At 53.6% G+C, this 24,193-nt stretch overlaps 1 protein-coding gene across 1 annotated transcript in view; it reads left to right on the top strand.

Annotated features, from left to right (window-relative positions):
• Positions 1–24,193, top strand: part of KIRREL1 (kirre like nephrin family adhesion molecule 1) — a 78,931-nt gene that overhangs the window by 42,897 nt on the left and 11,841 nt on the right. The window contains exons 2-4 of the mRNA XM_056852595.1: positions 12,658–12,807; positions 14,829–14,978; positions 22,717–22,874. Of these exons, the coding sequence (XP_056708573.1) occupies positions 12,658–12,807; positions 14,829–14,978; positions 22,717–22,874 (458 nt within the window). The remainder of the gene's footprint in view (positions 1–12,657; positions 12,808–14,828; positions 14,979–22,716; positions 22,875–24,193) is intronic.

Genomic DNA, 24,193 nt, shown 5'->3' with positions numbered 1-24,193 from the left:
GTGGAGCCTGGTTGGCACCCCAGCAAGGTGGGCAGGGGGTTTCTTAGGCTCACTCGCCGTTCAGGCTCATGCTGAGAAAGTGTGTGCAGGAACACAGCCAAGGAATGCTCTGGAGGGAGGTGTTTTGGTGTGGCTTGGAATGCGCTTGGTATAGGTGGTGGGAGTCTTCCCTTCCTCTCCCCACAACAGGCACCTTGTGAAGTAGGTGAGGCTGAGAGAGCTCTAAGAGAACTGTGACTGGGCCAGGGTCACCCAGCAGGCTTCATGTGGAGGAGTGGGGAATCGAGCCTGTTTCTCCACTACTCCACGCTGGCTCTGCAGATGAAGTAGACGGGGAGAGCAGAGTTTGCTTAATAGAGATCCACCAAGCTTTGTGTATTTACTTACTTCATTTCTGCCCCTCCCTTCCTCCCCAGTGGGCCCCAAAAGCAGCTGACATCAATCTCCTCTCCTCTGTTTCATCCTCACAACAACCCTGTGAGGTAGGTCAGGCTGAGAGGGTGTGACTGGCCCAAGGTCACCCAGAGAGCTTCCATGGGAGAGTGGGGATTCAAACCTGGGTCTCCTAGATCCGAGTCCGACACCCTAACCACTGCACCCCACTGGCTTTCTCAAGCAGGATGCAATGTGAGCTGCCTCACCCCCCATCACTGGCTCCCTTCCCTCCTTGGGTCTACCCATCCACCTGGAGCCATCCACGAGCCCCCCCCCCTCTTTTTCTCCCCTCTCCTTTCAGGAAAATAGAAGTCAAGGGTTTGGAAGGGATTTTTTTTCTTTCCAGTGGTTTTTTGGGGGCGTGCAGTTTATATACACACACATGCACACATATATATGTATGTGTAGACACAAATGGCTTGGGGGAAAAAACTTAAATTTAAAAGCAGGGAGAGGGAGAGAGGATAAAAAAAAAGAGTCTAGCGTGGGGAGATTTAGTTCCATCTGAAAGCTGTCGGTGTGAATAAAAAGCTTTTCTTTGAACCCTCCGTTTAATAGCGAGAGGAGAGAGAGAGATTGGAGCCGGGAGCCGGAGGGTTTAATCAGACCTTCATTTGATAAATAGAGAGAGACAGGGCCTGGAGTGCCCCCCCCTCCCGTGGCGCGCTCCCTCTCCCCCCCCCCCCAAGCTGGGCTCTCTCTCTCTCTCTCTCCCTCCATCGTGGCTTCTTTCTTTGGCCTTCTCTCTCCTCCCTCGCTGGGGTCTCTACCCCTCCAGCTGGCCTGGCCTCCTGCACCAGCCGGAAGAGGCGCTTGTGGGACCGCGGGTGGGCAGGAGAGGCTTCCGTGCGCATGGAGGCGCATCTGCTTATGCGGGTAGCCCGATGGGCACGTTCACACACATTGGTGCAGAGGCGCATGCCGGCAGTTGGGCGGGAGAAGATGGGCGCAAAGGCCCACGCACACCCCTCCGGAGTCACTTGGCTTATTTTACATTCCTACCTCTGCCTGTCCCCCCCCCCCCCACTGCCCCAGTCTCTCTGCATGTACTGGGAGCCATCCTAGATCAGACCAAAGACCTTTCCAGTCCAGCACCCAGTTGCTGGCCGCGATCTGTTGCCAACACCTTGAGGTCTGACACAGACGGGCGTGGAGGATAAATAAAGTGAAGGTTATTTATCCCTTGTGAAATGGTCACCTTATTTACAGAGTGGCCACTGCTGCATCTAGTGGCAGTGAGTTCCATGAATTAACATTCTTTGAAGCAGTTCTGTGCTTGCTTGCTTCTTGGGGTTTTTTTGTGCCACTCATCTCCGCTGTGAGATCTCAAGTTCTGACATAATGACAAAAGGACAAATTATTTTTAACATAGGAACATCGGAAGTATTTCTTCACACAATGCATAGTTAAATTGTGGAACTCCCTGCCCCAGGATGTGGTGATACCTGCCAACTTGGAAGGCTTTAAGAGGGGAGTGGACATGTTCATGGAGGGTATTCATGGCTACTAGTAAAAATGGATACAAGTCAAGATGCATACCTATTCTCTCTAGGATTAGAGGAGCATGCATGTTATGTTAGATGCTGTGGCAGGATAATGCTGCTGCAGTCGTCTTGTTTGTGGGCTTCTTGGAGGAACCTGGTTGGCCACTGTGTGAACACTGCTGGACTTGATGGGCCTCGGTCTGATCCAGCATGGCCTTTCTTATGTTCTTATGATGCATACCTGTCCTCTCCAGGATAAGAGGAGCAGGCCTATGATATTAGGTGCTGTGGAACACTAGCAGGATGGTGCTGCTGCGGTCGTCTTGCTTGTGGGCTTCCTGGAGGCACCTGGTTGGCCACTCAGTGAACAGGCTGGGTCTGATCCAGCAGGGCCTTTCTTATGTCCTTATGTTCTTATCTCTGCTGTTTCAGACCAGTGAGGGTCCATCCAGTCCAGCATCCTGTTGTCCCACACAGTGGCCAACCAGTAGCCCTGGAGGGCCAACAACTAGAACCTTCCCCTGATGGCACCTTCTGGCGCTGGGATCCAGAGGCTGGCTGCCTTTGGAAAAATCTCACCCACCTTTCCTGCAGGCTTGCCAGCTCTGGGTAGGGAAATTCCTAGAGATTTGGGGATGAAACATGGGGGGGGGGCAGAGTTTGGGGAGAGGAGGGAGCTCAGCAGGGGACCTGATGCCACAGACTCCACCCTCCAGAGGAGCCATTTTCTCCAGAGGACCTGATCTCTGTGGTCTGGAGATCCGTCGTAATTCTGTTAGATCTCCAGGCCCCACCTGGCTTCATGGCCAGAAGCGGGGGTGGGGGCGGTGGGGGCCTGGTTGCTCCAGCTTGGCACATTTAGGTGAGGCCTGGAGATCTCCTGGAAGAGGGAGGGGCTGTGGCTTAGTGGTAGAGCCTCTGCTTGGCATGCAGAAGGTCCCAGGTTCAATCCCCGGCATCCCCAGTTAAAGGGACCAGGCGAGTAGGTGATGTGGAGACCCTGAGACCCTGGAGAGCCGCTGCCGGTCTGAGCAGACAATACTGACTTGGATGGACTGAGGGTCTGATTCAGTATAAGGCTGCTTCATGTGTTCATGTGTTCAAGGGATCAGTTCTGGAGTAAATGGCTGGTTTGAAAGACAGAACTTGAACATATGAAGCTACCTTATACTAAATCAGACCCTTGGTCCATCAAAGTCCATATTGTCTACTCAGGCTGGCAGCGGCTCTCCAGGGTCTCAGGCGGAGGTCTTTCACATCTTTCACATCACCTACTCGCCTAGTCCCTTTAGCTGGAGATGCCGTGTATTGAACCTGGGACCTTCTGCACGCCAAGCAGAGGCTCTACACCACTGAGCCACAGCCCCTCCCCAACTTACGGTAGTATACCCTGCCGAGGGTGAACATCCTAGCATTGGCATGCCAAATGGCCCTGGAGATGCCAGTCCTGTCCATGCAGGAACCCCACAAGAGCTGGGAGAGAGGCGTAAATGCCCTCAGGGCTGCCTTGTGAGTTTGCCCCATGGTCTCCCAGTGGCCGGGGGTGGGGAGGGGGACAGGGAAGGAAGTTGGCCTGTCCAAGAGAACTCCTGAGCATGTCCTGAGAGCCTCAAACCACCCTGCCTCTTGAGAGTAGGCCTTCCTTGCATAGCTCAGAACTTCCAGTTGTTCATTTCACTTTATGAGAGCCAGCGTGGTGTAGTGGTTAAGAGCGGTGGACTGTGATCTGGAGAACCGGGTTTGATTCCCCACTCCTCCACATGAGCTGTGGAGGCTAATCTGGTGAACTGGGTTTGTTTCCCCTGTCCTCCACACAAAGCCAGCTGGGTAACCTTGGGCTAGTCACAGCTCTCTCATCCTTACCTACCTCACAGGGTGTCTGTTGTGGGGAGGTGATTGTAAACCCGTTTGAGTCTCCCTTTAGTGGTAGAGAAAGTCGGCATCTAAAAACCAACTCTTCTTCTTCTGTGGGGTGGGGCTTACTTGTGTGCTGGAGAGAGTGATTTGAGTTGGAGAGGATTTCTTTGGAGTTTTCATGAGCCCCCCCACATGTCCTTGGGGTGGTGAGGGTGGAAGCATTCACCGACTCTTCCCATACCAGGCCACAGTACATCTCGGGTGGGGAGGAGCCACATTCCTCTGCCACGAGGCTGGAGGATTTGCTCAGCCAATTTCTAGATGTCTTGAGTGCCAAGAAACCCCCCCCCCCATGTGCTCACAGGACCGTGCAGGACCCCGGGTGAGGTGCCGGGGCCTCTCCCGTGACCTTCAAATGGGCCACCCTGGCAGGGACTGAATTTGCAGGGCTGATCTGCATATCATTTGCATGCATCCCAGATTCCTCCGTGACCCGTAGCTGTGTGGAACCTCCTGCTGTGTGTGTGTGTGTGTGGGGGGGGTTATGGGAGAAAGAGGGAGCTTCCTGCCCAGGTGGGGCATAGAACTTGGAGCAGAACCCCAATGCCAGGTGGGGAAACAGGCTTGGCTGCTGCTGGCCAATCTCACCCTCTGGGCTCGCTTCGGTTACTGGCCCAGCCGGGCTTGTCCACGTGCTTCTGGCCTGCCCGGGGGAATGACTCGGTGCCAGGGCAATACCTGGGCATCGTGGGGGCATGCAGGCTGCATCGAGGAAACCGCAAAGAGCACCCCAATATTCTGAAGGCCAAAAAAGAACCCTTTAAAGAATGCTAAATTCAAGTCCAACAGCACCTTAGAGATCAAACAAGATTTTCAGGATGTGAGCTTTCGAGAGTCAAAGTGTCCTTTGTCATGTATCTGTGGGGCTGAGCATCTGAGGAAGGGAGCTTTGCCTCTGGAAAGCTCCTACTCCCCAAAATCTTGTTTCTTTCCAAGGTGCTCCTGGACTCGAATCCAGCTCTTCTACTGCAGACCAACACGGCCGCCCTCTGGAAACCGTTTTTAAAGCAGGCAGTTGTTTTGTGGAAGGCCAAACAGAGGGAGTGGAAGGGTGGAAGCGCCTGGGGGCTTCACCAAGAAGGAAGCCGGCCAGGCTCAGGGCGGAGGGTTCCCCCACTACTGGGGTGGGGTCGGTTGGCTTTCCTTCTCGGGCCAGATGTGGCCCAGAGGCTGCCCATGGCTGAGCACGCCTGGGCTGAATTGTAGCCCATACGTCAATGATTTCTTGAGATCGGCGCTCGCCGTTCTTTTCTCCCATGATCGATCCAGCTGCAGCGTTTTCTCTTATCTGGCTAGGAGCGCCAGGGAGGGGCTGTGGCTCAGCACTGCGGCACATGCGTGGCTTGCAGGAGGCCCCAGGGCCAGGCGGGAGGGGGTCAGAAAGGCTTTTCTCCCCCTGAGACCCTGGAGGGCCATTGCCTCTGGCAGTAGCAGCAGGGACAATCCGGAGCTTGATAGATGGGAGGGGGGCTATGACTCAAGAGAAGGCTCAAGGGAGGGGCTGCGGCTCAGTGGTAGAGCACCTGCTTGGCACACAGAAGGTCCCAGGTTCAATCCCCGGCATCTCCAATGGAAAGGACCAGGTAATAGATGATGGGACAGACCCCTGCCCGAGACCCTGGAGAGCTGCTGCCCTCCTGAGCAGACAGTAGTGACCTTGGTGGACCAGTGGTCTGATTCAGTAGAACGCAGCTTCGTGTGTGTTCATGTGCTCACGTGAGAGAGGAAGTGCTGTGGCTCAGCGGAAGAGCATCTGCTTGGCATGCAGAAGGTCCCAAGTTCCATCTCCAATGGAAAAGGCCACGTAATAGGTGATGGGAAAGACCTCTTCCTGCAACCCTGGAGAGCAGCTTCCAGTTTGAGTAGACAATAGTGACCTTGATGGCCTGATGGCCCTGATTCAGCATAGGGCAGCTTCATGTGTTCAAGGCATGTGCATCCGTGTCAGATTTCCATCTTATTGTGTGTAAGACACTTGGTGGTTGCAGAGGGCCTGATTTGTGTGGTTCCTGAAAAACACAGTGAAGTGCGCCTTCGTGTGAATCATAGAATCATAGCGTTGGAAGGGTGCACAGGCAGGATGCTGCTGCTACAGTCGTCTTGTTTGTGGATCTTCCTGGTTGGCCACTGTGTGCACAGACTGCCGGACTTGATGGGCCTTGGCCTGACCCAGCAGGGCTTTTCTTATGTTCTTATGCCTTCCCCCGCCCCCCAGCCCTTTCCCCTCTTGAAGGCGCGCCACGGCGGCCACCTTTCTACCTGACACGTGTTTGCTGGGAGCCTCCGAGGAGGAAGGGAGAACCGGCAACACTTTCTCTCTCTCGGGCGCCCTTCTTCCTGCCTGCTCTTTAGCCGTGATTACGGCGCGGTTTATCATTTTAATCTGCTGGAAATGTCATCGGGATGCGGTGTAATTAAGGCGAGGCGGACACGTCTCCTCTGCCTCCGCCGCGTGCGCACAAATGCACTCACACGCCTCCATTAAAGGGGCATTCCAAGAATGGGGGGGGGGAAGGGGAGCATCATCCTAGGGTTGCCAACTCTTAGGAAATTCCTGGAGATTTTGGGGTGGTGCCTGAGGAGGGCAGAGTTTGGGGAAAGGCAGGAGCTCAGTGGGGATGTTATGTCACTCTAGGACTTCTGTTTCTCCTAAAAGTTAAAGGTAGTTCCCTTGTGCAAAAACCGGGTCATTACTGACCCATGGGGTGACGTCACATCCTGACTTTTATTAGCAGACTATGTTTGCGGGGTGGTTTGCCAGTGCCTTCCCCAGTCATCTATGCTTTACCCCCAGCAAGCTGGGTACTCTGTTTCTCCTAGACTCTACTTTATACCTTAGGGTCCACCTTTGAAAGCTGCCAAGGAGCTAGAAAAGATTCTGAAGTGTAAGGATGTGTCACTGGCCACCAAGATAAAGTTAATTCAGGCCGTCATATTCCCTATTACTCTGTATGGGTGTGAAAGCTGGACATTGAAGAAAGCTGAGAGGAAGAAAGTAGATTCCTTTGAAATGTGGTGTTGGAGGAGTGTTATGGATACCCTGGACTGCCAAAAAAACAAATCAGTGGGCTATAGATCAAAGAAAGCCTGAATTGACCCTAGAAGCTGAAATGACTAAACTGAGGCTGTCGTATTTTGGTCACATTATGAAAAGACAAGAGTCTCACACAACCTTTATTGGCATAAACATCAAGAAAACAATTACAAAGACAAGAGTCACTGGAAAAGACTGTCATGCTAGGAAAAGTTGAGGGCAGCAGGAAAAGAGGAAGACCGGACAAGAGATGGATGGACTCAAGAAAGGAAGCCCCGGCCCTCAATTTGCAAGATCTGAGCAAGGCTGTCAAAGATAGGACACTTTGGAGGACTTTGATTCATAGGGTCGCCATGAGTCGGAAGCGACTTAAGGGCACTTCTCTCTCTCTCTCTCTCTCTCTCTCTCTCTCTCTCTCTCTCTCTCTCACACACACACACACACACACACACACACACACACACACACACACACACCACTTGTAATTCTTGAAGAACGGAAGGCTCCACCCGGAGGTTGGCAAACCTGCATCATCCACTGGGAATGGTGGAACACCAAAAAGGATTTGGATTGGCCGTCCACCCCCCCCCCCATTTAGGTTTTAGGATAATTACTTGGGATCCTAGGGATACTGTGAATATCTGTGATTTTCCACTCCCAAAGCAACCCCCCCCCACCCCTCTGGAATCTGCTGCTGCAGGTAAGTATCCTGAACGGGCAGCAGGATTTGGAATGTGCTGATCTCAGCCAGCGGGGACAGAAGGCCGGAGAAGGGGGTGGGGACCGCCGGCTGCGCAGGAAGATGTGCCACAAGCCGCATGGAGTGTGAGCCCTCTGGGTAGGGTTGCCAACCTCCAGGTAGTAGCTGGAGATCTCCTGCTATTACAACTGATCTCCAGCCGACAGAGGTCAGTTTCCCTGGAGAATAATGGCCGCTTTGGCCATTGGACTCTATGACATTGAAGGCCCTCCCCTCCTCAAACCCTGCCCTCCTCGGGCTCTGCCCCAAAAACCTCCCGCAGGTGGAGAAGAGGGACCTGGCAACCCTAGGCCTGCTCTGCAGGGACTCGTCCTGTGCTAAAAACCTTGGAGGACTTTCGGGGCAAGACAGATCTAATCCTTCCTTGCCAGTGTTGCTTTGTTCGTTGATTGTGTTTGGGGGGGGGAGTTCAATGTGTTGCTTGGTGGGGGGCCTCCTCCACCCCCCACCCCCCAAGAAGCAGCATCTCCCTCCCGCCTGCTCGGCCATGCTCCGGGAACCACACTGGGAATGGCTTCTCTGATCTGGCTCTGCCCCCCTCCCCGCTCCGATCTTTTCTCTCTCCTCCAGCTCCTCACCTGGTCCCTTGGCAGAGCCCCCCCCCCACTTTGATCTCCCTTCCCACGCAAGGCATCCTCTCTGGCTGCCCCCCCACATGGTCTGTCTTTCTGACCCCCTCGGCCTCCCCCCGCCCTCTTCCTTTGTGCCAGAGAAGGGCCTGTCCAAGGGGGGGGGGAAGAGATCAAAGACTTCTGGAGGCCCTGTGAAATCCTCTTGCCGGCTTCATCCAGCTTCCTCTGAAGAGCAGGAACAGAGGGGGCATTCAGGCCAGGAAGGGAGCGCGGAGATGCATGCCGGCGGATCTGCAAAGCAGAGGAGGCCTCCGTGGGAGCCGGCCTGGCGTAGCGGTTAGAGTGCTGGACTAGAATCGGGGCGACCTGGGTTCGAATCCCCACTCCGCCATGAAAGCTCACCGGGTGACTTTGGGCCAGCCAAAGACTCTCAGCCTCTAACCTACCTTGCAGCGTTATTGTGAGGATAAAAGGGGGATATAACTATCCAAAGAGAGCCCCGTGGCGCAGAGCGGTAAGCTGCAGTACTGCAGTCAAAAGCTCTGCTCACGACCTGAGTTCGATCCCAACGGAAGTCGGTTTCAGGTAGCCGGCTCAAGGTGGACTCAGCCTTCCATCCTTTCGAGGTCGGTCAAATGAGTCCCCAGCTTGCTGGGGGTAAAATGTAGATGACTGGGGAAGGCAATGGCAAACCATTCCATAAACATAGTCTGCCTAGTAAATTCTGGATGTGACGTCACCCCTTGGGTCAGTAATAACCCGGTGCCTTTACCTTTTTTATATATAACTATCCGAACAAATAAAATAAATAAATTGATGTGGCACCCAGGCCTGCCTCGAGATGGGAAAGGAGGGGACCCGATCCTCACCGCAGCATTTCCAGAGCAGGGTGGAGATGAGGCAGACAGCCAGGCCTTTCCCAGCCAAATGCATGCAGCGTTTCCACAGCTGCCCTGGAAACCACGCGTGAGTCACTGTCGGGGCCCTGCAGAGAGGCCCGACCCAGGAATCTCTGTCCCCAGGTGGTCCTCTCTTGGCTGTCTGGGTGGTGAATCCCCCAGCCAGCCATAGGCACAACATCTGGAGAAATGCAATCGTCCCAGCACTATCGTGACATGCTCCCTTCCCTTCTGGAGGTTCGCCAAAGCCTCAGCCTGGCCACATTTCCTAAGGAGGGGGCGGCCCTGGCAGGCAAGGCGGGGAGAGAGAGAGAGAGAGAGAGAAGAGGCCAGTGGCAGCTCCTTGGCATGTGGGTTGCCGTGATGCCCATGCTAGCACATGGAGACATTGTGCGCTCGTGTGCATTTGGATGTTTTATGCTTTTTCAAAACTGTATGGTGTGTTGAAGTCCTCAGGATTTCCCTTTGCTTCAATAGTCAGTATCTGGCTTTTTAATAATCTCAGTTTGGGGACAGAAAGGGAGACTTAATCAAATGCCCCCTCTGCATCCTGTGCCAGCAGTTCTTCCTTCCCTTGGCGATCTGCTGGTCGGCTCGGTGCCTGCTAATGGCAGGCAAACTGGTAATTTTTGCCAGTGCCCGCTGATGGTCATCTGGTCAGCAGGCAGAAGCAGGCAAGCAAAATGGGGTGGTGGTGGCAATCTTTGTTGCCATGCAGTGACGTCACTTCCAATGCAACCTAGAAGCCCCAGTGTGATGCCAGCACTTCTGCGTCGCACTGGAAATGATGTCATCGTGTGGTGATGAAGACCCCCACCCTCGCGCTCTGGAGTCCCCACCTCCCCCCACCCCCACTGGCTGCCAGGCCTAAGAGTAGACTTGCCAGCTCCGGGTTGGTAAATACCTAGAGATATTGTGGGTGGGGCCTGAGGAGGGTGGGGTTTGGGGAGGGGAGGGACTCCAGTGGGGTATATAGGGTTGCCAGGTCCCTATTTGCCACCAGCAGGAGGTTTTTTTTGGGAGGAGCCTGAGGAGGGCAGGGTTTGGGGAGAGGAGGGCCTTCAATGCCGTAGAGTCCAATTGCCAAAGTGGCCATTTTTCTCCAGGGGAACTGATCTCTATCGGCTGGAGATCCATTGTAATAGCAGGAGATCTCCAGCTAGCACCTGGAGGCAGCAACCCTAGCTGGGAAGTTTCCCGGCGATTTGGGGGTGAAGACTGGGGGGGGGGGTTAGGGAGAGGAGGGGCCTCAGCAGGATATAATGCCATAGTGTATACCCTCCAAAGCACCGTTTCCTGCAGGGGAACTGATCTCTGTCATCTGGAGATCAATTGTTTCCAGGGATCTCCAGGCCCCACCTGGAGGTTGGCAACCCTACCTCAGGAGCCCTCTGATGCTCCAGAGGCACACAAGAAGGTGGTCTTGCAGAGAGCCTAAAAATCCATGGATCGTGCCCCTCCGCACACACAAATGCAATGTGATGGGCTTCGTTTAGGGTTGCCAACCTCCAGATGGTGGCTGGAGATCACCTAGAATTATAACTGGTCTCCAGACTACAGATATCAGTTCCCCTGGATAAAATGGGTACTTTGAAGGATGGACTTTGTGGCGTTAGACCCTGCTGAGTGAGGTCCCTCCCCTCCAGGAATTTCCCAACCCCGAGCTGGCAACCCTGGCTTCCCCTGTTGAAGGGCCTGAGCACCAGAGACTCAGAGGCAGCTCCGTACAACCTGGGACCATCATGCCTTAAGGACCACCAACAAGAGCAACCATGCCGTAAAAGACGGGGCCCTTTCTGCACCCCCCCTCACAAAACAGGGCCTTGACGCTGCGTCTTGCATCTGATACCCCAACGGATACCCTGACCTTTGGGCAGGAAGTGGCCACTTATCTTATCTTTAGAGATTTACAGGGAAGCTTGGGTTTCTACAGTAGCTGGGGGAGGCAAAAATCAGATTTGCCCTGGGCCTCTTCATGAGGTGTCAGCCAGTCATCTTCCTCCCCCCCCATGAAAGACGGGGCTGTAGCCCTCTTCCTGCATGAGACTAGCTTCTGAGCATTCTTGAAGAAGGAGCCGGGACTTCCCAGTTCCAAGGCACGAACGGGGCGAGCTCTCCTGCAACTGCTCTCAGCACGTGTCGGCCGGGACGGGCCTCTCTTGTGCTACTCGAGCTGATTGGGGGATGTGTGGAGCCTCATCTCGGACCTTGGTGCCCCCCCATCCCGGGAGCTAGTTGGGGTCTCTCCCCGCAATAGGAGAAGCTCACACAGGGAGCTTGATTTCACAGTCCCGCTGTCCACCACACCGGTCAGGCGGCACCTGGGAGGCCTCACTTCCAAAAGGATGTGGACAGAATGGAGTGGGGGTGGAGGAGAGTGACGAGGAAGATCAGGGGCCTGGAGACCCAGCCCCACAAGGAAAGGCTGAGGGAGTTGAGGATGTCCAGTCTGGAGAAGAGGAGGCTGAGGAGGGACAGGATTGCTCCCTTGAAGTATTTGAAGGGCTGTCGCTTAGGGGAGGGCAGGGAGCTGTTCCTATTGGAAGCAGAGGAGAGGACTTGCAATAATGGGTTTAAATTGCGGGAGGAAAGGTACCAGCTGGATATTAGGATTGTTTTTTTACAGCGAGAGTTGTTCAGCAGTGGAATCAGCTACCTGGGGAGGTGGTGAGCTGCCCCTCACTGGCAGTCTTTAAGCAGAGTCTGGACAAGCACTTGTCAGGGATGCTCTAGGCTGATCCTGCTTTGAGCAGGGGGTTGGACTAGATGTCCTTTATGGACCCTTCCAACTCTCTGATTCTCTAGGGCCAATGGGAAGCTGGGGGGGCTGAGTTGGTGGGGGGAGAAATATGTTGTTGGAGTCCCAGAAGCCGAGGAGACGGAGTGACGCTGGGAGGAAGAGCAGCCCAGGCTCCGGAGCTGGTCCCGAGTGTCCGTCAACCAGACGGGTGTTCTGCTTTTCTGCTTAAGCTCCTCTCCCCGGGAATGTGTTTGCCCCCTTTTGTGTTGCCGAGCTGGATTGTTTTCTCTGAAGCGCACACGCTCGCCCGGCCTCCGCGCAGAGCCAGGCCGCCCGCTGCATGCGCCAATCAATCTCACAGTAGCCCCAGGGCCGGTGGCTCATCGGGTGCCATGTGACTGTGGCTGCCGCTCAGGAAAAGGCTGCTATCGACCCCCTCGCCCCTCCTAGGCAAGGCACGTGGGGCGGAGGAGAGGTGCTCATTTGAGCCTCTATCTCCCCACACCTGGTTTACGGGAGGTGTGGGTTCCAATTACTTTGAACTGCATCCGAATTTCCCAGCAACTGTTTTGTTTACTGAGCGCCATCGACGTTTGTAACTATTTTAATAGTTTTAATTAAGAGATGTTTTGATTTTATTTTTTATTGTAAACTGAATTTGTTGTGACCTGTGGGGATGGCAGCCCTCTTTGCTGTCCGGCGCCTGATCCACAAGGGTGGAATGCCCCTGAGTAGGGAGGCTCCCCTGAACGACCCAAGACCTTTCCGATCCCCCATGGGCCTCCCCCCTCACCTCCCCATCTCTTTTCCCCGCAGTGGTCCAGACCCGCTTCACTGAGGAGCCGGAAGACCAGACAGTGGTTGCTGGGGAGCGGACGGTGCTCTCCTGTGTGGTGCTGAACTATTCGGGGATTGTGCAGTGGACGAAGGATGGGCTGGCCCTGGGGATGGGGCAAGGCCTCAAAGGTAAGGGGGAGATCAGGGGACTAGAGCAACGGCCCTATTAGGAGCGGTTAAAATGCTTAGGGCTGTTTATCTTGGAAAGAAGGCGGCTAAGGGGAGACGTGATAGAGGTCTATAAAATTACGCATGGTATGTAGAGAGTGGACATAATACTAGAACGCGGGGTCATCTGCTGGAGTTGGAGGGCGACAGATTCAAAACAGATAAAAGAAAGTACTTCTTCACACAATGCACAGATAAACTGTGGAACTCCCTGCCCCAGGATTTGGTGATGGCTGCCAACTTGGAAGGCTTTAAGAGGGGAGTGGACATGTTCATGGAGGTGAGGGCTATTCATGGCTACTAGTCAAAATGGATACTAGTCATGATGCATGCCTATTCTCTCCAGGATCAGAGGTGCATTCCTATTCTATCAGGTGCTGTGGAACACAGTCTGGATGGTGCTGCTGCAGCCGTCTTGCCTGTGGGCTTCCTGGAGGTTGGCCCCTGTGTGAACAGACTGCTGGACTTGATGGGCGTGGGTCTGATCCAGCAGTTCTTATGTTCCTCTTGAGGGAACGCGCTTCCCCCCCCCCCAATAGCAACCCACCCACTCCCTCCATTTCACAGGCTCCCCTCTGTAGGGCCAGGGCTGGAAGCAGGCCTCCTGTGCCAAGGAAGGTGCCATCACTCCTCCTGTGGGCTGGGTGGGCTGTTTGCCATCCCTGGAGACAGGAGAGACCGCGTGCTTCATTTTTGCTCCTTCCTGCCTGGTTGTAAGGGCTTGGTGCCTCTTCCCATCCCTTTTCCCTTGTTGCACAGAAGGAGCACAAATCCTGTTTTCTCCATCTACAAGCCTTCCCCCCCCCTCCCCGCCTGTCCCTCCTTTGGGAGCTCGCTGCCCCCTCCATCAGGACGACAGCGCCACCTTCTGGAGGAGGAGGAGGAGGATCCTGGGCGCGGATCAAGACCACAACCACCAGCGAGCCTCCCACTCCTCGGCACCCGTTTGAGCCTCTCTGGTTTCCTGTGGGTTGCCAGTCTTCTGCCCTCAGACTGGCCTTTTCCACACGGCCCGGGCAAAGCGCTGCCCACTTCCAGGGCTGGGTCTGCCTGGCATTAAAATTCCACACGGAGGCAGCCAAATCCTGCCCCGAGGTCTTTATTGCCTAGATTTGCGCTCTTTGTTCTGCTTCTGCAAGTTATGGGGAGGGACACTGAAGCTCTCAGCCCTGGAAATCCTGCTTCCCCCCACCCATCCCCTCCTCTGCCTTTGGAGATTTTGCAGGCTTTGTGCATGCATTATGATGCCACAGGGACTAGCCGCTTGGGATTTTCATAGCTGCCCATGGGCATTTAGAATAGAATCATAGAGTTGGAAGAGATCACCAGGGTCATCTAGTCCAACCCCCTGCACAATGCAGGAAATTCTAAACTACCTCCCCCTCCACACCCCCAGTGACCCCTACTTCATGCCCAGAAGATGGCCAAGGTGCCCTCCCTCTCATGAACCGCCTAAGGTCATAGAATGAGCCTTGCTGACAGATGGCCATCTAGCCTCTGCTTCAAAATCTCCAGGGAAGGAGAGCTCACTACCTCCCGAGGAAGCCTGTTCCACCGAGGAACTGCTCTAACTGATAGAAAATTCTTCCTAGTGTCTAGACGGGAACTCTTTTGATTTAATGTCAACCTGTTGGTTCTGGTCCGACCTTCTAGAGCCAGTTATGGGGAGGGACACTGAAGCAGTCAGCCCTGGAAGCTCTTAGCCCTGGAATTTGATTCTAGGATGATTAGAAGCCAACCTGGGAAAAACCAGGTTGGGGACAACCACAGGGCTGACAGATGGCATTCGGCCTCCACAAGCACACTGTTATGGCTGCTACCCTCTGTGCATGCTAGAGGTGCTCCTGCCATTTTTGTCACTTTACCTGATGGGGAGGGGGAAGACCTGGATTTGAAAATGAATCCTGGAGCCATGTCCCAGGAAGCGCCTCCTTCACGTGACCTCCTGCCCCAGCCTGACTGCCTCTCCTCTCTGTCCTCAGCTTGGCCGCGCTACAGAATCATTGGGTCAGCCGACTCGGGGCAGTATAACCTGGAGATCACCGATGCCGAACTCTCGGACGATGCTCTGTACGAGTGCCAGGCCACAGAAGCAGCGCTGCGATCCCGGCGGGCCAAGCTGACTGTCCTGAGTAAGCAATTCTGTGGCATCTCTTCCCCCACCTTTGTCTCCCCCTTCTTCGCTAGCAGTCCAGAATACTACGGTTTTCCAGCCTCCTTCCCCTTGTGGCCTGCTCCTCTGGAAAGGTTTGGGATGCATGTTCAGCCGGCACTGCCCTTCGGCCATTTGAGCAGCCAGCCCACAGCTGCCAGGAGCGTCGGGAAGGGCCAGTTTACCTGGACAGTCCAATTAACTCCGCACTTCATTCTGTGCTGAACTGGAGAGCCTTGCGTCGGCTGGTCCTGGCAGCAGCTTGAAGGCGGCAGGGCTGTGAGCAATGTGGAGACTTCCTCCAACAGCATTAGCAGCCAGCCAAAGGCAGTTTCCAGAATAGGGCCAATTTGGATGTGGGGCCCAGCGGGGGTGCGCCAGTGGGGCGTGCCAGAGGGCCCCGGCTCTGTCCCCACCATCTCCAGTGAAAAGATGGCGGCTGCAGGTGATGGGGAAAGGGCCCTATCTGTCTGGACCCCTGGGGAAGATGTGGCTCAGGCTCAGGGTGAGGTAGCTTCCTGGGTGCCAGCCCCCCCCCCGGAGAGTCACGGTTGCCCAGACGTGCCCAGAAGCTCAGCCACCCTCTCTGCCTGCTTTGTTTTATTCCTGTGGCCAATATCAGCTGGGAGGCAGTCAGTCTCTATTGGCAAAGCTGCAGGGATTGAAGGGTTAAACTCCCTTTATATTTATTTATAATTCAATTTATATCCCGCCCTATTCCCCAGAAGAGGCCGGGCTCAGGGCGGCTAACATCATTAAATAACATACATTATCACAAAAACAATTTAAACAATACACTTTAGAAGATTTAGAAAACCAATTCCTAATGGGGAGGGGCTGTGGCTCAGTGATTCAGACTCTGTTTGGCATGCAGAAAGTCCCAGGTTCAATCCCCGGCATCTCTAGTTAAAGGGACTAAGCAGGAAGGTGATGTGAAAGACCCCTGCCCACCTTCCTTCCTTCTGCCAGTAGGGTGGTCCTCTGGCGCAGATCCCAGTGCGGAGAGGTATGAGGGGCCCAGACAGTTCGCAGCTTCAGTGGACCTTACAACACCCCTGTGAGGTATGCCGGGATGTGGTCACGCAGACAGGGACCCCCCAGCTGAGTAGATGGAAGCTAGGAGAGAAGAAGAAGAAGAGTTGATTTTTATATGTCGACTTCCTCTACCACTTAAGGGAGAATCAAACTGGCTTACAATCACCTTCCCTTCCCCTCCCCACAACAGTCACCCGGTGAGGTAGGTGGGGCTGAGAGAGCTCTAAGAGAGCTGTGACTAGCCCAGAGTCACACAGCTGGCCCTATATGTAGGAGTGGGGGAACAAATCCAGTTCACCAGATTAACCTCTGCCACTCATGTGGAGGAGTGGGGAATCGAACCCGGTTCTCCAGATCAGAGTCCACCGCTCCAAACCACCGCTCTTAACCACTACACCACGATGGCTCTCTGTTGTAGTTTGTTTCAGAGGCAAGATTGGAGCCAGGGGCCTGCTGGCACACGGCTTGAGCTTGCCTAGGAGACGTATGCCTATCAGGGACTTGGCTGATTGGTGAGGCGTAGCCCGCCCTGTCAGGGACATCGGTTTGATGCCACCCCAGTGATTCCACCTCTCCCTGTCTGCCCCCTTCCCTCACCCCCACATTTGGGGCGTTTTGTCCCATTGATCGTGCTCCCCCCCCTTTTTAATGCCTTCATATATATTCATGGCGTGCCTGATTTACCGCTGCCGCGGGGGCTGTAATTCTGCTCCGTCTGACTTCGGTGCCTCATAAAAACTGCAGGGGAATGTGTGGTCCCCGAGTGGCAAAGGGGGGGATTCCTGCTCAGCCTCCCCCTCCCCAGCAATGGAATGAGATGGAATGGAAGGGGAAGACCGAGAGACTCAACCGGCAGGTGCCTGAAACCGCAGCTGGTTTCTCCAATGGGAAGGGGGGGGGGGTTTGTCCCGGACTCCAGTCCTGGCCTGGAGGGTAAATGGCAGAGGTGTCCCTTGGCCTGGGTCTCCGGTGTCTGAGAAGAGCTTCTTTGGGAGAGGCTTCCAGGCTGAGTCTTTTGGAGAGAGGGGTCTCAGGTGGGCTCCTGTAAGTGCCTTGTGCAATCCATCCTAATGTCCCATGGAGGTGAAGAGCACGAGCACCGAGCTCCTCTCGCTTCGTAGTTCAGAGCACAAGCCTTTCTCGGGTTTGCTCCTCCAAACACCGCCAGGGATCTTATTTTCGATTGAAGGTTAATCAATCACAAGCCGGCCTCTCCCTGTCTGAGAAAGCGAGGCCCCGTCACCACCTCCCCGGGGCCTGCTTTCATCTTCCTGTGTGACAATCGGTGGCCAGACCCTCTCTTGAAGTTTTATATTTTTATCCCCGTGAGCCCGCCCTCTCTTTGCCGCCCTCATCCAAGCGTCTTCCCAGCGATTGAGGCATCATCAATATTTCAGAATTCCGTTTCCTCCCCCTTTTCTTTTTTTGATGAGGCTTGAAGGGTGGGCGTTCTCCCCTCCTCACTTATGGGGGACGAAATCAGACCTCTGAAAAGAAGCTCCCCCCTCCCCAAAAAACCTCTCTTGTCCTTCTGAAAACTCCACAGGTGATAAGTCAAAAGTCCCTCTCTCACTTGAAAGCCCCCTCATCCAGAGAGAAAGGAGATGCATTTTTCATCGAAGGGAAGAGGCGAGCCCACGGCTGCTGATTAAATAGTCCCTCATATCGGATGCTGGGGAGACAGCCGCCGCCATGGAGGGTGGCAACTGAGTGGGCACTGCCACATTGGAGACCTTTGTGGTGGCAACGAGATTGGGAATCAAACTCTGGTTTCATCTCTAGGGTTGTCAGGTCCAGACCCTGGGAGGGGGGCCCAAGCTCACCCACCGAGCGGTCGTCTTGGAAACGTTTGTAGAGGAAGGGTCTGCCAGGGGCTCAGTGGAACCCCCCCCCTCTGAGACATGCTCATCCTAGCATTCATCTAAGGAACCTGGTGCATACGGTTGCCAATCCCTCGGTGGGGCCTGGAGATCTCCCCGAATTGCAACTGATCTCCAGGCCACAGAGAGCAGCTACCCTGGAGGAAATGGCTGATTTGGAGGGTGGACTCCATAGCATGATACCCCATTGAGGTCCCTCTAAGGTCCAGCATGGTGTAGTGGATAAGACTCTGATCTGGAGAACCGGGTTCGATTCCCCACTCCTCCACATGAGCGGCGGACCCTAATCTGGTGAACTGGATTTGTTTCCCCACTCCTACACACGAAGCCAGCTGGGTGACCTTGGGCTAGTCACAGCTCTCTCAGCCCCACCTACCTCACAGGGTGTCTGTTGTGGGGAGGGGAAGGCAATTGTAAGCCAGTCTGAGTCTCCCTTAACTAGCAGAGAAAGTCGGCATATAAAAACCAACTCTTCTTCTTCTTTCCCCACTCCTACACACGAAGCCAGCTGGGTGACCTTGGGCTAGTCACAGCTTTCTTAGAGCTCTGTCAGCCCCACCTCCCTCACAGGGTGTCTGTTGTGGGGAGGGGAAGGGAAGGAGATTGTAAGCCGGTTTGAGTCTCCCTTAAGTGGCAGAGAAAGTCAGCATATAAAAACCAACTCTTCTTCCTCTCCTCTTCCTCCTTCCCAAACCCTGCCCTCCGCAGGCTCCATCCCTCCAACTCTCCAGGAATTTCCTAACCCAGAGATGGCAACCCTACTGGCACAGCACATCATAATTACTGGCCCAAGGACAGCTGGCCAACGTGATGGCAGAGTGGGGATTCGAACCCGGATCCCACTGCACCACAGCTTGTTCATGCACAGAGGCAATAATAGACTTCTGGGTTCTGGGGGCGAGTGACAGGACCACCGTCACCATCCCACTCTGCGTAGGAGCTTCCAAATGGGTTGGTCCGGCCACTGGCAGAACCAGAATACTGGGCAAGATGGACCCCCACCCCCGGCTCTGTCCCAGCAGGGCAATTTCTTACGTTCAAATGAGCACCTGACCCCCTTTTTGGACTGGGAGATCTCAAGTAGCCTTGTAAGAATCTAAGAAGAGCAACTGGGTCAGACCAAGGTGGGTCCATCTCGTCCAGCACCCTGTTTTCCAGGGTGACCAATCAGGTGCCCCTGGAAATCCCACGAGTGGGGCATGGGGGCCAGAGCCCCCACCCCGTTCCCCCTACCCCCAAAGAATGGGCATCCAGAGAGCCACGGCCTCTGACCAGCGAGGATCCACTTAGCCATCTTAGACCAACCCCTGAATGTGTTGGGGACTGGCTTTTAAAGCCGTCCAAGTGGCCATCACATGAACACATGAAGCTGCCTTAAACTGAATCAGACCCTTGCTCCATCAAAGTCTGGTATTGTCTACTCAGACCGGCAGCAGTTCTCCAGGGTCTCAGGCAAAGGTCTTTCACATCACCTACTTGCCTGGTCCCTTTAACTGGAGATGCCACTGGGGATTGAACCCGGGCTCTACCTCTGAGCCACAGCCCCTTCCCAGCACATGAAACTACCTTGTATGGAATCAGACCCTCAGTCCATCAAAGTCAGTATTGTCTACTCAGACCGACTCTCCAGGGTCTCAGGCAGAGGAGGTCTTTCACTTCACTTACTTGCCTAGTCCCTTCAACTGGAGATGCCAGGGATTGAGCCCAGGACCTTCTGCATGCCAAGCAGATGCTCTATGAAGTGAGCCACAGCCCCTCCCCATCACTCCCTCCTGGGGCCAGTCCAAATCCAGCATGCCACACGGGGTCTCGCTTTAGCACTCTTGAGCATGGACACACACACACACGCAAACACACAATGCACAGCTGCCTCTGTGCAGGTCCACAGAGGGAAACCCAACATTGTGTTGCGACTCATTTTGAAAAGGAAAAAAAGAAAAGGCGGCTTCTCTGGTCCTTTTGCTGAATTAATTCATATCTTTTCCTTTCCGCACCAAAATGAAACTTGTGCTTGTCAAAACTAAAATCCACGAACGGCTTTTAGTAAAATGTTGTGTCGTTCATCTCAAGAGTAGCGAATGGGGATGTGCGTACAACTGCCGGCTGCTTGTAACAGAGAGCAGCCGGGAACTCCTGGGAATGGCCCTGTTTTAAAATTAAAATGGAGAAAGGCGCTGGTGTGCTTGAAAGCTCCCTCTCCTTCTTTTCTCCCGAACAAAGGAACCAGGGCTGCCCGCCGTAGAATTCAGACCAGAATTACAAGAGCAACACATTAAAACAATAACCCCTCAAAAGCAGCCTCAAAGAATTCAAATGCCCTCTCTGGCCCCCCTGGCCTCGTCATGTGGGATGGGTCTTTCCTCTAGGACAGGGGTGTCGAATGCATTTGGGGCCAGATAAGACATAAACGTCGCTTGGTCGGGCCAGGCCATGCCTCGCCAGCCCAGATCGAGAGTGGGGTGGTGGTGGTAGTGGCTGCCTCAGTTGCCTCGTGGGTCAGATTATCATAGAATCACAGAGTTGGAAGGGACCACCAGGGTCATCTAGTCCAACCCCCTGCACAATGCAGGAAATCCACAAGTACCTCCCCCCCACAAACACCCCCAGTGACTCCTACTCCATGCCCAGAAGATGGCCAAGATGCCCTCCCTCTCATCATCTGCTTAAGCAGGTCATAGAATCAGCCTTGCTGACAGATGGCCATCTAGCCTCTGCTTAAAAACCTCCAGGGAAGGAGAGCACACCACCTCCCGAGGAAGCTTGTTCCACTGAGGAACCTCTCTAACTGTTAGAAAATTCTTCCTAAGGTCTAGACGAAACTTGGTTCTGGTCTGGCCTTCTGGGGCAACAGAAAACAACTCTGCACCCTCCTCTATATGACAGTCCTTCAAGTACTGGAAGATGGTTATCCTATCCCCTCTCAGTCTTCTCCTCTTCAGGCTAAACATACCCAGCTCCTTCAACTTTTCTTCATAGGACTTGTTCTCCAGACCCCTCACCATCTTTGTTGCCCTCCTCTGGACACGTTCCAGCTTGTCTACATCTTTCTTAAATTGTGGTGCCCAAAATTGAACACAATACTGTAGGTGAGGTCTAACCAGAGCAGAGTAAAGCGATACCAGCACTAAGATTTGTCAAAGGGCCGCATCCAGCCTGCGGGCCTTATGTTTGATACCCCTGCTCTAGAATGCTCCATGAGAAAAGCAGACTATAAGCGAATACGATAAGCAACCCTTGGGATAGTTGTAGTAAAAGCCAAAGCAGGGATCGGCTGCACTGTTAGTTAGCAGGGGCCGATACAAAACTCCTCTTGGGAAGAGAAAGTCCTTAAAGTATGTGGGCCCCCATTGCAGTGACCCCTCAAGCCTGCAGGCTGGTACAGGGAGTTGTGTTGCATTGGGGCCACACCCAAAAAGTCCCTGCATCAGATGGTTCTCATGAAGAAGAATGCTAAGTAGGGTCCCCTCCCCTCAAACATCGGGGTGCTTGTTTGGAGAGAAGCAAAGGAAGGGCTGTAGCTCTGTGGTACAGCATCTGCTTGGCATGCAGAAGGTCCCAGGTTCAATCCCCTGACACCTCCGGTTTAAAAAAGGACCAGGTGGTAGGTAATGTGAAAGATCCCTTCTTGAGATCCTGGAGAGCCACTGCCAGTCTGACTAGACAAGACTCACCTTGATGGACCAAGGGTCTGATTCGGTATAAGGCAGCTTCATATATGCGTATGTCATATGTACTAGTCTATGGGGAGGGGCTGTGGCTCAGTGGTAGAGACTCTGCTTGGCATGCAGAAGGTCCCAGGTTCAATCCCCGGCATCTCCAGTTAAAGGGACCAGGCGAGTAGGTGATGTGAAAGACCTCTGCCTGAGACCCTGGAGAGCCGCTGCCGGTCTGAGTAGACAATACTGGTTGTTAGGTTTAGTTTATCTTTCAACAGAACTGAATAAATTTTTGAAGTTGGAGTTTTGTCTTGTATCATCAGTTTCTCAAGCTCTGATTTATCTCTAAGTTCGGTTATATCATTTTCTTTTAGGTTATTCCAATACTTTTTCATTTATAAATATTCTAAAAATGTAATATTAATTTCTTTTTTATCCAAAATTTTACATAAAGGTTCTAGATTATTATTTTTAATCCAATAATTATGTTCATTCTGTTTTTCTATCTTTACTTTATGAGGTAGTTGGAATTCTGGGTTCTCAGCGAAGATATTCCATACAAAGGAGGACAGTGGGAAAATATCTGGGGCGATTTTCCCTCTTAGCGCATCCCATTGCTTTAGAATGGTATTAATACAATTATTATCTTTGTTGTAGAATTTTTTCCTATAGGTTTTTTTTAACCCAAAGCCATCTATTTAGCGGGAATTTAACAAAGTCTTGCTCAATTTTGATATACGATTCTTTTTCATCATTTACTATCCATGATTTTAACCACTTTAGCCTAGCCACTTGATAGTATGTTAATGTTTGGCATACCTATCCCTCCTTTGCTTTTAATCTCATATAGGTTATTATTTCTAAATCTATTCTTTTCATTTTTGAATGGACAATATTGACCGATGGACTATTATATTGGGTGCGGTGGAACACGGGCAGAATGGTGCTGCTGTTGTCATCTTGCTTGTGGGCTTCCTGGAGGCCCCTGGTTGGCCACTGTGTGGACAGACTGCTGGACTTCATGGGCCTTGGTCTGATCCAGAAGGGCCTTTTCTTATGTTCTTATGTTCTTATGACTCCTGAAAGCCATTGGATCACGGCACAGGGATCTTCATGGGGTTGATCCTGTTGTCCTCTTCCTTTCCAGTTCCCCCTGAGGACCCCATCATCGATGGAGCCCCCGAGATTCTGTTGCGGGCAGGAACGCCCTACAACCTCACGTGCTGGGCACGGAACGCCAAGCCGGCCGCCTCGATCGTCTGGTTCCGCGATGGGGTGCAGCAGCCAGAAGCTGTCATGGCCACGGTATGGAGGACGAGGAAATGCCTTTACCCCAATAGAACGGCCTCGTTACTAGAGCAAGCTCCTGCTTGTCAGCAGATGACCGATTTTGGCCTGATCATACCAAGTTTTGTGTCCCACCCTGGGAATGCCCACCTTTAGCCCGAAGACTCATTCAAGTGATGTCACATTGAGGGGGGAGCTTCTAGACACAGACCTTAGCAGAGGAGACCACGGGTGCCCCCGCTCTGCAGGGTGCTTAGGGCGATGGTTCAATCCTGCCCTCACTAGCCCCATTCCGCTCCCTCCCCCGGTTGTCTGTCCTTCCCTTCTCTGTGGCCTTCCATCTGGTCAAGAACGCAACTCGGCTTTTCGAATGCAGGAAAGGAAAACTGCTGCCAGTGCGGGCCTGCTTCCTCCCCGCCTGGCTTCTTTTCCTCCTTACCTCTCATACTCTCAGAAGCTCTACGCTCCTTTTTACATTATTAATTTGTTCCCCCCCACCCGTAACCTTCCCGCTGACAGCTGCGTCAGCCCATCCAGAGTTTGCTTCAGAGCGAGCCGTTCCCCGCTCATTAATCCCCGAGCAGTTTATGGCGCGATAACATTAATGCTGAGGACCTTGTTGGGCATTTAACGGGCATGGCAGGAGCCGGGCAGGAGCCGATTTGCTTCCAGGCTAATTTGGAAATAATTCTCTGAACCGCTCACGCTCGCCACTCGCTTGAACTTGGCCCGGCACCCCAGAAGGATCCTGGCCTCCATTACCCCCACAGCACAGGGTATGGCCAGTGAGGGGATCTCTCTCCAATTTGTTTCTGAAGTTCTGTCAAATGAGCAAAGCCAGAACTGGAGAGATTCTGGCTCATCAGGATTGTCAGGTCTCAACTGAGCCTTGACTGTTTCCAGAGTACCGTTTTCCCCGGGGCTGTGAGATAGAATCATAGAGTTAGAAGGGACCACCAGGGTCATCTAGTCCAACCCCCCTTGCACAATGCAGGAAATTCACAACCACCTCCCCCCCACACACACACCCAGTGACCCCCACTCCATGCCCAGAAGATGGCCAAGGTGCCCTCCCTCTCATCATCTGCCTAAGGTCATAGACTCCGCATTGCTGACAGATGGCCATCTAACCTCTGCTTAAAGGCCTCCAGGGAAGGAGAGCCCACCACCTCCCGAGGAAGCCTGTTCCACGGAGGAACCGCTCTAACTGTTAGAAACTTCTTCCTAATGTCTAGATGGAAACTCTTTTGGTTTCATTTGAATAGGTCAGGATCCGTCCGTCTACCCATCCTGAGCGTTCCCACGGGACTGGGGTGTCCTTGAATTGTACATGCAGG

This window comes from Euleptes europaea, chromosome 7 (assembly GCF_029931775.1).
Source record: "Euleptes europaea isolate rEulEur1 chromosome 7, rEulEur1.hap1, whole genome shotgun sequence".
Classification (NCBI taxonomy): domain Eukaryota; kingdom Metazoa; phylum Chordata; class Lepidosauria; order Squamata; family Sphaerodactylidae; genus Euleptes; species Euleptes europaea.
This window is presented reverse-complemented; position numbering and strand designations above follow the sequence as displayed.